Source organism: Simochromis diagramma, unplaced genomic scaffold (genome assembly GCF_900408965.1).
Source record: "Simochromis diagramma unplaced genomic scaffold, fSimDia1.1 OVJJ01000216.1, whole genome shotgun sequence".
NCBI lineage: Eukaryota > Metazoa > Chordata > Actinopteri > Cichliformes > Cichlidae > Simochromis > Simochromis diagramma.
Genome location: NW_024386883.1, coordinates 15288210 through 15303084, shown reverse-complemented (window position 1 = coordinate 15303084; position 14875 = coordinate 15288210). Strand labels below are relative to the sequence as shown.

The 14875-nt window shown below is 40.1% G+C and overlaps 1 protein-coding gene across 4 annotated transcripts in view; it reads right to left on the bottom strand.

Moving 5' to 3' along the window:
* Positions 1 to 71: 71 nt before the first annotated feature.
* LOC120733929 (cullin-5) overlaps positions 72 to 14875 on the bottom strand; it is a 21586-nt gene continuing 6782 nt past the window's right edge. For 2 of the 4 annotated variants that reach the window (XM_040032460.1, XM_040032457.1), the window contains exons 2-19: positions 13008 to 13117; positions 12818 to 12917; positions 10702 to 10878; positions 10459 to 10600; positions 9280 to 9425; positions 8971 to 9051; positions 8267 to 8405; positions 6964 to 7094; positions 5666 to 5773; positions 5519 to 5583; positions 5294 to 5426; positions 4864 to 4995; positions 4506 to 4629; positions 3141 to 3316; positions 2520 to 2681; positions 2266 to 2384; positions 1292 to 1415; positions 72 to 1137 (exon numbers count right to left, since the gene is read on the bottom strand). In XM_040032460.1, the coding sequence (XP_039888394.1) occupies positions 943 to 1137; positions 1292 to 1415; positions 2266 to 2384; positions 2520 to 2681; positions 3141 to 3316; positions 4506 to 4629; positions 4864 to 4995; positions 5294 to 5426; positions 5519 to 5583; positions 5666 to 5773; positions 6964 to 7094; positions 8267 to 8405; positions 8971 to 9051; positions 9280 to 9425; positions 10459 to 10600; positions 10702 to 10878; positions 12818 to 12917; positions 13008 to 13078 (2325 nt within the window). In that variant the 5' untranslated portion in view covers positions 13079 to 13117 and the 3' untranslated portion in view covers positions 72 to 942. The remainder of the gene's footprint in view (positions 1138 to 1291; positions 1416 to 2265; positions 2385 to 2519; positions 2682 to 3140; positions 3317 to 4505; positions 4630 to 4863; positions 4996 to 5293; positions 5427 to 5518; positions 5584 to 5665; positions 5774 to 6963; positions 7095 to 8266; positions 8406 to 8970; positions 9052 to 9279; positions 9426 to 10458; positions 10601 to 10701; positions 10879 to 12817; positions 12918 to 13007; positions 13118 to 14875) is intronic. The other 2 variants (XM_040032458.1, XM_040032459.1) reach the window with 2 other exon arrangements.

Sequence of the window (14875 nt, the reverse complement as noted above, 5' to 3'; positions counted from 1 at the left end):
ATTGTTAGGGCTTCCTTTTAAAAAAAAGAAATCACCTAAACTGTTCATGTGATGAAAGACAAGCCTACATGTTGTTTTATAATAAGGTGCTGTTTATTTCATCATTTCATTATTCACATCTCACAGTACACTTTCTTATAGCTTTGAATTGTAGTTTTTAACCATGTGTAATACTGACCTCAGCCTCCTCTCCCAGGCTTCCTGGCGTCACTGCGGCACCCCCACCTCTGTTCCTGGGTACATTTGGTCGCAGGGACTCGGATTCTAACTTTTTACCCAGGGCCAGAGGCTTGAGGGAGTCTGGAGCTGGCTTTAGATTATTGTCTGGTTCAGTCCTGCAAACTGTGAAGTGCTTATCTTGTTTTGTTTATTTATTCACACAAAGTCCAGATTAAGTGTTTGATCACTTTAACTGCAGAGAGCCGCCACCATAAACAGGTTATAGCAGCCTTCGAGGGACGCGGGCGGCGCTTTATTCAACGTTCAGATGATGTGGATTTGGCATGGATTAAAAGTGGACTGCAGGTATTTTGAGTTCCTCGGCCGTTTCCTGTCAGCATGCCTTCAGAAGTGTGCAAGCACTGAGCAGGAGTGTTATAGTGGCTGCCCCGATGATGCACCACTGCATCACAAGCAGACCATTAAAGATTAACAGCCTCATCTGGACGGCAGAGGAACCCCGCCGTAACTAAAAATACTTATGATCACTTGGTGCAGACTCCCACTGCAACTGGTCTTTGTTTTTGTTTTTTTTATGTCTGTACAACTTTAAGGCAGGAAGTTGAATTTTTTTAAATAGGACTCAGTCTTAAAATTCATGCCTCCCTGCACAGGATTTTTTGTTTTTTTAAATAAAGGACGGGGAGCCTGGAAGTATTCTAGTGTCCATCAGGCCTGATCCACTGAAACCAAAGTCAGAACAAGTCGTCCTAATGTGCTCTGCTATGCCATGTAGATGAAGGTGTTTATATCCGTCTCATCCCGCTTTATGTACTTATGGTCTATCAGCCACTCAATCTGCTCCTTGATCATCTTCTTCTGTGGTAAAAACATGTTCTTTAGGATTTCCACCAGCTCCGTCTGCAGCTGAGCGTTGTTGATGCGCTTCCTCATCTTCATTATTTGGATGATGGCCTCCTGGACGTGAGAAAAGGAAAAGAAGAGGGTGGAAAAATAACAAAGCAGGTCAAGAAACTGCACTGTGAGGCTCTTTATTCACAGTAGGTGGAGTTCAAAACAATTGAAGATGCACCAGCCTCTCCACCTGCATGCTGCGAGCTCATCTCTGTACCTGTGTTCTTAGTATCCTGAGCTGGACGATGCCCTCGTTCTCCTCCTCTCTCATTCGCTCCGTGGTGAGCTGCAGCCGACCGATCAGGTTGATCTTCCCCCTTTTCTGAACCTTGGAATTTTTTCTGTAAAGTTGAATTTGAAAAATAAATGCCCCGGGTCAGCGTATGGACCTGTGGTCTCTACTAAGATATCTGGTCTGCAGTGTGACCATTTAATCACCAACTATTAACACCATCATCACTGGTCTGTTCGCACTAACAGCAGTGACGCAGAGAGGCCCGGAAGAAGCTGCTGCACCTCTGCACACCGCCATGTTGTCTAACCCTGCTTACCTAAGCTATTATTTATTTAATAGGGTTTTTATTTATAATAATATTATTTGTATTACATTTGCATATATTTTTATATTACTTATTATTACTAGTTTCAAATCACAAAAATGTTATTAGACAAAAACTCTTTTTTCTCGTTTATATAATGCATTCTCATTTATCACTGCAACAATTTCTTGCGTTCGTAGAAAAACTTCATAAAAAATTAAGGGAGCCTCAAGATTTTTGCATAGGGCTGCACATTTAAAGCACATCTAAGATCCTGTTCTTAAAAACAAAAGTGTTTTCAAATTAAAAAGAGAATGAAGTGATTTTGAATCTGAAATGTTCCTATTTTTGGAATATGATAATTTCATTCAATAACCTCTCAGCATCTCTAGTGTCCCTCAAGTACATCTGATGCTATAAATGTGGTAAAAGCTGAAACACATGCACAGAGCTAAACTTCCAAACACTCAAAAGTTATGTAATGGATTTTATGAGTCATTTGGAAACAACAGAGTGTGCAAAATTATATTTCTTCCTCACTAAGACCAGACTGTGCATTAAAACTTCACAGAAAGAACTAAAGAGGCAAAGTTGTGAATAAGAAGAAGAAGAAGAAGAAGAAGAGAGGAACAGGGTGAACGTGATCACTTACATGAGAGAAAATTCCTGGTTGACATAGAATAACGTTCCTTCTGCAAAGTCTTTTGGCGAAGACACTGCCGGGTCATAGAGCAACACCTGCCTCTTGAGTTTGGGAAACGCTACCAGAGACTGGGCGAACAGAGAGGTTTAAGGAGAGAAACAGAAAATCTTGTATTAATCAAACAAAAGAACAAACTTGTTTGTCTAAGACGTGATAGAGACAGTCATCTACAGTTCACAGGCACTTTTGTCCTCGTTGTTTACCCAGAGAGTGCGCCGCAGCTCTGCATCGGGCAGCTCAGTGGCTAATTTGAGGTTTTCGAAGCTGATCCGCTCCCTCGGTCGCTGGTTCCAGGCAAACAGCACCGCCAGCTGGAATGTGGTCACCTCCAGGTCATACTGGCCCACCTCGTTCTTAAACGTTATCTGGAGAAGTGAAGTACATTTTATTTAGATTACTAACTTCAAACAATAAAGAAATAATAGATCGCGGGAGGAGTACATGTGCACGGTCGAAACTCTCCTTTGTAAAAAGTTTGAAGGAATTGCCTGGAAAATGTTCAATACAGAATTAATATGCTAATGTGGTCACCTCAGACACACACATGCTTTTCTAACCTTGGGCAAATAATCAGAAGGATGCTGGTTTGAAGGGACAGGAGCTGATTAGCTTATTTCAGACAGTGGAGAAGTGGAGAAGTTGCTAAGCTCAATATTAGATTTTTTTTAAAAAAAAAAAAAGGATTATTCTAATCTGTGAAATATGCAAAGCTGCACCAGTGAAAGTTTTCCAGTAAACTGCTTTGGCCATTACAGTAACTGGAATGGTGCAATTTCACAGTTAAGTTGCTTTTGTGAGTTCCTGTGCAGACACGTTAGACTCACGATGCCGTTGGACATGAGGTGATGCCAGTGAAGCTTCCTGCCACTGTGGTTCTTCTTATAGAAGTCTTCTACCTCAGGTATCAAATCCTCCAGCTCCGTAGGGAGAGACACAAAAACCTTCTCGCTGCTCCTCGACCACGCTCCAGCATTCAGGATCTTTATGTTGACCGAGTCAGCTGCAAGGGAGCGCACCAACATGAGAAAGTTTACAGTTATAGCACATCCCAGTCATAAGTACACATTACTGCACCTTGCTGGCTGAAACCAGCTACTAGTTAGCTTAGCATAAAGAAAGTCTTTAGGCTTTTGTGTTATTTAATGTTAAAGCAGTATTTGATGTAGGGCTGTTCGATATAACGATATATATCGGATGACGATATAAAAACATCTATCGTTTCATTTTACACTATCGTTTGTTTCGCGGTGTCGCAAAATAAACTGTTTACGGCAATATTTTTCCATCGTTTTGATGGTCACTGTAGTGGCTATATTAATTTCTTAAAGTTCTCTCTTTCTCTTATATTTAATATAACCATACTACAGACAAGACGGTAACACCATCGCGTGTCCGCTTGTTTATGTTCCACATAAACCTTTCACAACAAAGCTCAAGATCCTGTTAAGACTTTTCAAAATAAACTGAATCACGTGAAAGAGCAGATTATTTACGGATGAGAAGTAAAAAAGAGCCGCCAGGTGCTAAAAAATAGACCTTAGACTCAAACGTTAGAACAGGCTTTTCCCCGCAGCACGCCGTATAATAAATACTCACAAAGAAAACGGTGGCCGTTACAACTTATGTCTAAAAATGTATAGTTTCATGCATCGGTTAAAACACTCGACTCCAGCTACATGAGGCGCAGCTGGAAACACTTCACGCAAGACGAGCTTCCCGAGATTCACATAATTTACAGAAAATGTTACATTTTTGTGATTTATATCGTTATCGGACGATAGAATTCTTATATCGGGATATGAGATTTTGGTCATATCGCACAGCCCTAATTTGATGTCTGTCTATTTTGCACACTGTGCTCACTGTTCTCGTGGAGGATGTAGATTGCAGTGTATTGAACTGTAAGGGAAATCCCCTTTGGGGTCGTGTCTCCTCCCAGGTAATTTACATGTTATGTTACTTTTTTATTCTACCCAGAAGACAAAGTCGTACGGGTTAGCCGTTTCCCCCATTTCCAGGCTCTATGCTAAGCTAATCTACTGCTCATTAGTCTTTGTGTTTAGATTATACATGAGTGACATCAATCTGCTCATCTCAGTGGAGAAAAGCAAGAAAGTAAAATGTACTTGGTTCCCCAAACTATCAAACTCTGTCATCATTTTATTAAATAAAACATTTTCTGACTTTACCTGGTAAAGCAAGCTTGTTATGTTTATGCATTTCTTTGAAGGACTGGTTGAGGTCCTCCGACACCTTGATGTCTTGGAACATCCTCGCTAGCTTGTTGACATAGTCGGCTGGCATTCCTACTTCCTGTTTGGAAAAATGACATCAGAGTAAAGATGAATCAATTAATCGTGTTACTAATTGTGTCTGTGTTAATTTGCGAGCAGTTTCTCATTATGATGTTCTGTCGGTGATACTTGTGATGATAAATGAAAAGGAGACAGCCCCAGATGTCTCACTGATGAAAACATTTAGTAAACAGAGTAAGGTGAGCTTCACAGAAGGAAAAATAGAAAGTAAATGTTCCCCGTTAGCTCCTACCCTGAGCCACTCCACCATGTTCTCCTCTATCTCGCTGTCGGCTGAGATGTCCAGGATGAGCCGACGGGTCAGGTGGGCTTTGTGGTAGCGCATGAAAACATCTTTGTTCTGGACATACTTCAGGACTAAAAGCTGCAGGAAAACCGATAAATAAATTTAAATAAACACCGGTTGGAAAGGACTCAGCAGCGACTTTCGGTGTTTGTTGCAGTTTCTTGAGAATTCAAACACGTAAGAATATTTTTCTGAGTTGGCACAAATTTGTTGAGGTTATTGCTCTTTACTTCTTAACGTTCCAATAAAGTCAGAGCTTGCCTGTTTCATGTTCTTCCTGCATGTTCTCTCAAGACTTCCAGAGCAATAACTAACAGTAGATCAATGTCAGATGCAGGAACGCCATTTTAAAAACTTACAAGAACACTAAACTTACCACTTCCTTGAGCTTGGCCTCGATCTCTTCAGAGGTGAGCTTCTTGCTGAGTGGAGTCTTCCTCAGGAGCATGTCACAGTAGTTGGCTAGCAGCTCTGGACACTTGGACTCAGGCTGAGTTTTCAACCCTACCCTGTAAACGCAGGTGAGGAGAGACGAGTGCAATCAAGCTGTCAGGCTGCTTTTATCATTCGGAGCTGAAGTTCATGCAGGCAGCTCTCTTACCCTTTCTGTTTCATGGGAAGCTCTAATTTAAATATCGTGGCATCATTCACAACCGCTTTATAGGCCTGCAAAGAGGATTGAAAAAAAGTTCTGAGGATATTCTAAGACAGGCATCCTACAGTTACAATGGAACAAAGTGTGACTCACTTTGTCCCTAGCAGTCAGGAAGCGTGGATCATCCTGAAAGGCCTCTTTCACCAGTCGACTGAAGCGGTTAAACAGGGTGAGCAGCTGCTCCACGTATTTCTCTGAGTCCTGCAACAAAGACCCGATGGTGCAACCACTCACTGAGATCAGGATAAAAGTTCAGATTTACATTAACTAAGCTCAAGGTCCACAAACTTACAGGACGTTGAAATTTTATCTACAGGCCTTAAATTTTATAATTTAAGCATTAGAAATCTAAACCGTTAAAAAAGGGGCCATAAGGACCATAAGGACAACCTGTAATACCAGTTACAAACAGGTACAAATGCACTATTCTTAAAATTAAAAACATTTATAAAAGCCCCCCCATCTGGTTCATTTTCACACTGCACAAATTATGTAGAAAGCAATAAACTTACTCCCTGACAACACCCTTATAGTGTTTCTTAAAAGAGAAGGGACATACACTTTGAGGCCAGTGGTACCCCTCAGTCTTCGAGATTTTTTTCTTTCAAAATTCCAGGTGAATATTGCATCCACAAGATTTTTAGAAACTTTACCTCTGGACTTGAGGTCAAGTTCAAACTCGTCTGAAGTTTTTAGTAGATACACCTATGGTATCAGTTTTAAACTCCTACATCGCTTCAGTCTCGAGTTATCGCATTCACAAACTTCGATGTCCATGGTGCCCACTTGGCCTCCTGGCAGGGTGACAACGATACCCTCCGATGGGGTATCTAAGGAGTCCAAGGATTTGTGTAGATTTGGTGTACCACATCTAAATTTCTAAATTAATTTATTAGCATAAAAAGGACTGAGTGTGAGATGAGAATTTTTCAGCTTAAACAGAAGTGTGGAGGTGTAAAGTGAGGAAAATGTTTTGCAATATTAAAAAAACAAAAAATAAAAATCTAACATGTTCTCTGTTAGCCCTGCGACAGACTGGCAACCTGTCCAGGGTGTACCCTGCCTCTCGCCCTATGGTAGCTGGGATAGGCTGCCCCCCCAGCAACCCTGACAAGGATAAGCGGAAGAAAATTGATGGATGGATGTTTAGTCTTCATGCATAAGATTAACTCATCATCTGCTGCACACCCATTTCCTTTCCCAACCTCAACGATCTCTCTCTGGATCATTATCAAGCTGGCGTTTTGATTAATAAGAATGACGGCATCTCAGCATTTACTGCTGTCATTGAAACGCATCTCGATGTTAATACAAACTGTAATAACCTGCAGTCTATTCTGGCTAACCTCCCACCATCACCAGTGTGGCATGTTTGTCTGTGCGACACTCACAGAGGTGATCGTCTCCGCCGACGCTACCATATCGGCCAGCCCAGCACTCATGATGTGCTCCTCCAGGTCCTTCAGCATGGGCTCGATGCCGTTGGGCACTTTGTCCATGAGAGAAAACATCAGGTGCAACTCTGTGGTGAAAGCAAAGGCATCATCCTTGCTTTTTAGAAAGACTATGACTCAGAGTTATGGAGCAGTCAACAGAAAGGAGGTGGGCAGTGTTATTGCTGCAGAGAGACCCTAAAACAGATGATATACTGCAAGAAATAACTCTGTGATGCCCCAGTCTTTACCAGAATCAATACAACTTAAAAAATTAAGACTGAACTAAATCCCTAAATGTGCATTTCTGTACTAGTGACATGTCTCTAATGTTCATTTTGTAGCTACATTATAACACGAGCAGAAGATGAGCTACTTTAAAATCCATTATTGTGGAAGGTCTTTGTCAATTTCATGAATTAAACCACACACACACAGATGCATTAATAATACGGATGGGTGGTTAATGCAGCCCAGAAACTTGACAGAGGTCTTAATCACGAAACAATTCTCCAATACAAACTTTTATGTATTCTTAAGATTTTCCATATTGGTCATTTACATTGAAATCGTGAAAAATGTCTGGAAGAAAAATGCTACATAATCTCTGGGCAGGTTTAATGCACCAGGATGTGTTCATCTACAGTGAACAGCAATGTGAGCAAAAGAAAAGAACAAGATGTGATACCAGCAGCTAAAATATCAAATTCAAAACTAAATGCATCTGTGGCAACGAGCACAGACTACCTTTAATGTACAAAATTATTATTGTGATATAAAACCTCATGAATAAGTCTCAAAGCTTGGGCACAGATACAAGACTTGAAAGCCTCTTATTATTAAAAAACAAACAAACAACAAATTCATGTCTGAGTAACGAGTTTCAAATCCTTATTTTTGTTTTACTTTAACCTGAACAACTTCTGCACTTCCTGCACTCAGTCTGTGTGTTTTCAAACCAGCGCGAGAATCAGTTATGATCCACTGAATACCTCTTGTTATTAACGTTATGAAATTTAGTGTATACTATTTAACCAGTCCCCCCCCCTCCCCCAAGTAAAAGCTTTGGATCCCACAGGACACTCAGTTAGAACATCGAGTGCTGTGACAGACGGATCTATCGTGATGACCTTCCACCTCACACGTCGCCTTCTGTGTAAACCTCCGACTTGGTTTTAGATTAACGAGGCTGGTCATACTATCACACAGGGATGTTGTACAGATGCAGAGAGATTTGTTCAGGCTATTTTCTAGTGCAAACCTGAGCTGGCTGAGCCTTTGGTGGGAACAGTCCTGCCGTACTCACTCTCTGTCTCATTTCGTTTGATCATGCCCGGACATTCGGCTAAGATGGTCTCCTTGAACGATGTTACTAGCGCATTGACGCAACACTCCATTAACTGCAAAGATAAGCAGAGGCAAAAACACTCAGAGACAACACACGTGCAGATATCAGAAATCAGCATTTTTGGGACGATCCTTCAGCTCTGTCTTTCCAAGAGTAAGAGGAGAAGACCAAACTTGGAATGAGCCCATCAAGGAATAATAATAAGAGGAAACGTGAAATAGGCTTTGCGTGAAATAACCCAAAGATTAAAGTAAAAGGAAATATGTGAAAGGAACGCCTGGCCACATCTGTATTATTCACTATACTACAAACAGCAGTTTGTAAAAACAGTAAAAACTGCAGTTCAAGGGAACTTGAACTGCTACATACTCTAAATATTTATTTGCAATCTTTTAATCACACAAAGTAAACAAGGATATTTTAAAAAGATGCTTTTTGTCTTTGATTTCTGGGTGAAAATCGTGAAATATGGCAGAAACTGGCACAATATTTTTTACTGTAACTTGAAAAAGAAGAAAAAGCTTAAAAATTAAATAGAATATAAACATTTAGAGACCACAGAAATTGATGTTCATGTTTACAAAATTTCAAACTAAAACAATGGAGCTTATACTAACTGCTTGTACAGAGTTGCAGTCACGTCTCGTCTCTAGGTAACGCAGGGCACGTTTCTCCTCTTCCCTCAGCTTCGAATCAGCCTGATGAAAATAAAACATATACATGCAATATTTATGCATGTTAGAAAAAGCTAAAAGCAAACATATAAAGATGAAAAGCCTGCAAGTTTTAAATGTTTATAGTTGGTATTTCACAAATATGGGATAAATAAAGGTAGTTATACCAGCAAGTAAACAGTGAGCAGCAGTTCCATTAAAATAAACAGAGAAACTGGGAAATCTGTTTTCTGGCACAGGAGTGTTACTCACATATTTCATGTAGTTTTGGACGCCGTTCTGCTGGAGGTAGGCCGGTGCTTGTGTTCTGTAAAACCTCTCAGTAGAATCCATATACGCTTTTTCAAAGTTATCCCTGTAGATCTGCAGCTTGTCGTCGGGGTTGGAGCACAGGTTTACTGCTCAGGACAATAAAAATCATCACACAGTGAGATACAATACAATTTTTTGAGCTTGAGTGACTCAAATGTTAGTGTTAAGTGGTTAAAAAAAAAGTAGTACAAAGGCTAGACATAACAAGACTGTTGATTTGCATATCTGTGGTTTTTCATATTTTTCTCTTCCTGGTCCTGTGTTTTTTTAACAGATGGTGATGAATTACATTTTCTACTGCGCTCCATTTTCAGGGCTCGCAAAATTGCTAGCCCGATGGGCGGGGCTGAGATAGATTTTGGTCGCCCGACCGGAGATATCGCTAGCCCCGGGACGTAGGGCTAGTACTCAGAAATCCTTAAGTACTTCTGAAAAGTTTTGGTGTTTTTCTGGAAAGGCAGCTAATTTTGTGTTACTTTTCAAGTGTTTTCATCATTTCAAATGTTAATAACTAAAGACAGTATTTTGGATTTTGTCTCACTTGGCCTCTTGGCTGGAGTTTATTCAATAAAGAAAGAAAGAAAGAAAGAAACTGAAAACTGAGTTTTCGAAAATCTCCACCCCGGCAGGAGTTTTTAAAAATCTGTTTTCAGTGAGCAAAAACATTGTTTACGTGTGGACGAAAGGCCCAAAGGCTCAAACGCATAGAAAAAGCTGCGTTTTCAAAAATACCCGAGTAGGTGTGGACATCGCCTTAAAGAGTTAGTATGTTTGGTGCATTCAGATCATTGTTCTGATTGCAAAAGCGAAGAAATACGAAGAAATGAGGGGTGACTCAAGGCTTTAGTATGTATAACACAAAGAGTATTTCCAGTAGTCCAAAAGGTGTGAAGCAGACCATCTCCAGTTGTTGTGCATTCATAAACAATGTCTGTCATGTAGAACAGGAGGCCTCAGCCTCAATACCAAGCTGCTGAAACCAAAAGCTACTACGCTGTCATTCACGAGCAGTCATATTTTCTACCCTTTCTGATCTATGACTGGACAAACAGAACCTTCAGACTTCGCCTGCAGGATCCAAACAAAGGCTTGAAACAGGTGTGTCTCAGTTTTTCTCACCGTATGACTCCCGCACTCCGATGACCAGCTGTGAGTCAAAGGCCTCCCCCAGCCTCTCGGCGTGGACGAGCTTCATGGCACTGTCTTGTAGCCTGTTTTTAATGTTGGAGAAAATGGACTCGTTCCATGTGTCAAGCATGAGCTGCAGTGAGCATAGAGAAAAAGTGTTAAACACAAACATGCACACTGACGAATGTTTCTTTGGATCACAGTAAAAAGACAGAAACAAACAAACCCACTCACCTTGCGGACGATGCTGTCCTCCATGTTGGACTTCTTGTTGCTTCCTTGCTTACCCATCAAAGTGATCTCCAGCTGGCAGAAAGGTTTGGGCAGAATGTCACACTGTGTGAAGAACTTCCTCCACTCCACAATGTACGCCTTCAGCAACGCCGTGTCATCTTGGTGACTAAGCACCCGCTAAGAAAAGGAGAGAGACACAAGTTAGGGTCAGTTTGCACCTGCAGAAATAAATTGGTAGCCGATATTTAAAATTAAGATACACCTTAAAGAATCAGCACGAACACTGATGAGAAATTTAAACTGATGTCAGAACAGAAAGTATTTTTTAAATGTCTGGAGAAAAAAAAAAACATAGCCTGTATCTATCATTCAAACAGACACAGATAATTTTAAATCTCTGTCATAACATTCATCCAACAATTAATGGAGCAGTTCCCAAAACGGTCAGCTAACAGGTAAAAAAAGGAGAACTTACACAAAACTTTGGGGAACAAGTTGATAAATCTCAGTTTGAAATTGACACTAGGCTAGATTTTACTAAAGTTCTGTAATACTTATATCTTTTAAGTATTTTTATTTCAAATGCCACTCCATATTAGAGAAAAAAAAAATCTGTTAAAGGGAAACCCACTCTTTAAACGCTGGATGGAGGAACTCATTTCAGCGTGACTTTAAAGCTCTGAGTACTAGAGAGCAGAATGCCGTCCGGCCTGACCGGGTCATCTGTCAGGGGAAGTTGGCTAATGTTGGACGATGATGCTGCCAATTAAGCATAAAGGGGACTCTCAAAACCCAAATGTCCCTTCTGAGAGAAGAAAGGAGCAGTTGATCTTCAGAGGACTGTGTGAAAGTGTCAGCTAAGGCAGTGGGGCCAGGTTTTTCTGCTACTGTAAAGTAGAAGCAACCTCACAAATAACTGAAAGTCTATGTGTGCTGCAAAAATGATCAAAAGAGGAACTCATGACATGAATCTATTTTGTTCATTGAAACAGGGGCTGTACAACAAAGAAAGCTTAAATTATAAAATATATTTTTTTCCATATCTAGCTTCATTTATTCCAACAACAGCAATCAGACTAGCTACAAGCAGACGGACGTGAAAGATGCAACAGTGGCAGCATGTCAACAATCACAACCATGGACAGGTGTACTGGCTACAGAGTCACAGTCACACAAAACAGTGGTCTGAGATGAGAGGTTTGCAATGGTTGCTTTGAAGAAAGGATCATTTGCTGTCAGTTGTCTTCTTCAAAGCATCTTAGGTGTGTCACAACGGAGTTAAAACACCAATAAGATGCAGTCGGTCTGCTACTCATCTGTGACTGAATGAGGTTACGTTTGCAATTATATGCAATCTGTCTACGAAGATAAAGTGATTAACTGTAACAAATTGACAAAAAGTGTAAATTTGTTGCTGTCTGCATCCACAGAAATTCATGTCAACTACTTACATTCAGTGTCCAGCCAGAACCCCGTAGATACAAATCAAAAATTGCTCAACAAATAATGAAGCAGTTTTTCCCCAATACGGCAATTTATTGTGAAACTACAATGTTGCTTTTATACAGGAATATACCCAGAATACAACAAGCTGAGTGGAGTCCACTACTGCAAGGAGACCTGTTGCAGACTCAGATTGATGGTAATGTGAAGGCATCTGTCTGCATTTACAAATTAGACAGCAAACCTTTCCCAATCTGTGTGAGAGTGACTGCAGTCAATATAAGTCAAACTGTGACTGTTTAAAGACATGTTGCCTCCCCTAGGCAACCTGTGCAATCACCTTGCGATCAAAAGTGATTGTCTGGGATCGAGGATATTTGCTCGTTCAACCTCTGTCTAGAAAAGTTCAGTGTAATCACTAGGAAACTGCCCATTCTTCCTAGTCGCATAGCCACAGTAAAGGAAGATAAAACTACAATATTAGAAAAATGCAAAGATGTTAAACAGGAAGGCTTTCTCATCTACTCAGATAGATACAAAAACATTTACATAACGCTAAAATAAGTCACAAAATATACTTGAGTGTTGGGTAAGATGCTTGTATATGCTGTCCAAGCAACATGTATGTGTAGGAAACACTGAACTTAAATGAACTGGAAGACAAAAAGCTTACTGCTTGTGCTTGTTTGATGAAATCTAAGATGTCCTCTTTGAGGGCCTGGTGGATCTTAGCTGGACCTTTGTCGTCCCACAGGCACACAGCATGGACGTCTCTGTAGAAGCAAAAAAAAGGAGTCACATCATCACATCTAAAAACCAAAGCCTAAGGTGAAAGCGCAGAGGTAGAGTCACCGAAAACTTACGAGAACAGGTCAAACCACTGTTGTTTGGTGACGGACTCTTGCCGCAGGAGCTTCAGTACTATGGGCCGCATCAGGTCCCATTTATCTTCAAACTGAAGGGAGCCTTTGTTCTGGAAACAAGCAGGAGAGGAGAAGAGTCAAATTATATAACTCACTAAAACAAAACTTTAGGGTGAGCTACAACTCAACATTAATCTGCTTTCAAACACCTGGCAATTTAAGATTATTTATATGTATATATAAGTTTCACTTTCTCAGCTTTCTGTTTTTCTCTGTGAAACTTTCTCAGCTTTCTGTTTTTCTCTGTACAATGACAAAATTTTGAGATGGAGGTTTCTTTTTGACAACACAGATGAAAGGGAATGGGAGGCAGTGAGAGGAGAAGCAGAAATGCAGAATCTTCCCCACAGAGAACAATCACTTGTGATGACTTATCAAAATGGACAAAGCTGCCCCTCCTCAGCCACAGAATAAAACATGACTTCACGGGCCGACCATAAAGCCTGATTTAGGAATTGCAAAACACCATCACCATTCCTGGAAAACTGCTCTGACCTCAGTGTCCTGACAATAAGTTTTCAGTGACAGAGTCTTTGTCTTTCCCTGGTAAGCAGAAAAAGCGTTAATATAGATGATCCAAAAACAGGAAGTCTGAACCTTGTACTTCTGTACCACATATAAAATCTGCAAGTAGGCTAAATCTGCATATCAGATCCTCCCGGTTTCTTAACAACAAAACTGTGAAGTCTGTTAACTTACACACTCTGACTTAAATCGGCTTTATTCTTATATTGCTTTTCAGTTTTACTGACTTTCATGCAGTGCTCTTCCCCTCTCTTCTGATTGGTCAGATGCTGCCAACTTCACCTCATAACTAGAGTGATAAACTCTGTACTTATCGAGTTGTGAAGCAGATTTGTGTGACCACTCAGCCTGATTGATGATGTTAGGTGAAGTGAAGCCAGATAAGGAAAAGCTATCTCAGATGTGTTGAACTTGTTTTACAGTGGAAACCCCGGGAAGCTTAAAGGACTGGATGCTTGTTCAATTCACAGTGTTAAGATTTGTACAAAAAGTCAAAATAAAAGCATTTGGATTTTAATTTAATCTCAGCTGTTTTTCATTTTGATGGGTCATATACCGGTAGTGACTCATTCAAGAAGCGCTGCGGTGCTGATGGACTTTTGATATGTCTGATATTATTAATGCCAGTGCTGATATTGATTCAGTCTGCAGTGTGTTAGCTTTTTTGTTTCTTTTTTGTTATATATCATTCAAAAAAAATACTTAAAAAATGACAAGAGTTTTTAGAGTGGTAATTATTGCACAATGACTTGATAATAGTGCAAATGAGATAGACTAAGGTTAGACTACCAAAACTACCATCTAGTTGCACAGTTTAATTTGTGGCTATATAACATTTTATTACTTGTTGATTACCTTGTGCGGGTTCTCTGCATCAAACTAGTTTAAATACCTTTATGATTTTAGTGTAGTTGGTCACAAATCCTGGGATCATAACAACCCTAATATTTAAAATAATGCGGCTGATCAACTATGCTAGTGTTTTACTGTTTTTTTTTAACCTCTTGTGCCAAGGAAACCAAGAAAAATAACTGATGTGACAAGAAATAAATATCTGCCTCTGACATCAGCAAATGACATTATTAGCAGACATCAATCACCAGTATATCACGGTTTCTCTGGCAATCATCAAAAGAGTTTTGGCCTTCCCTACAGCTGGACCAACCACCGTAGGTACATACAGGCTATTCCAGTTTCTTACTTTTTTGCATATTTGTCACACTTCAATGTTTCAAATTATCAAACACATTTTAATATTAGAGAAAGATATTTGATATAAGATC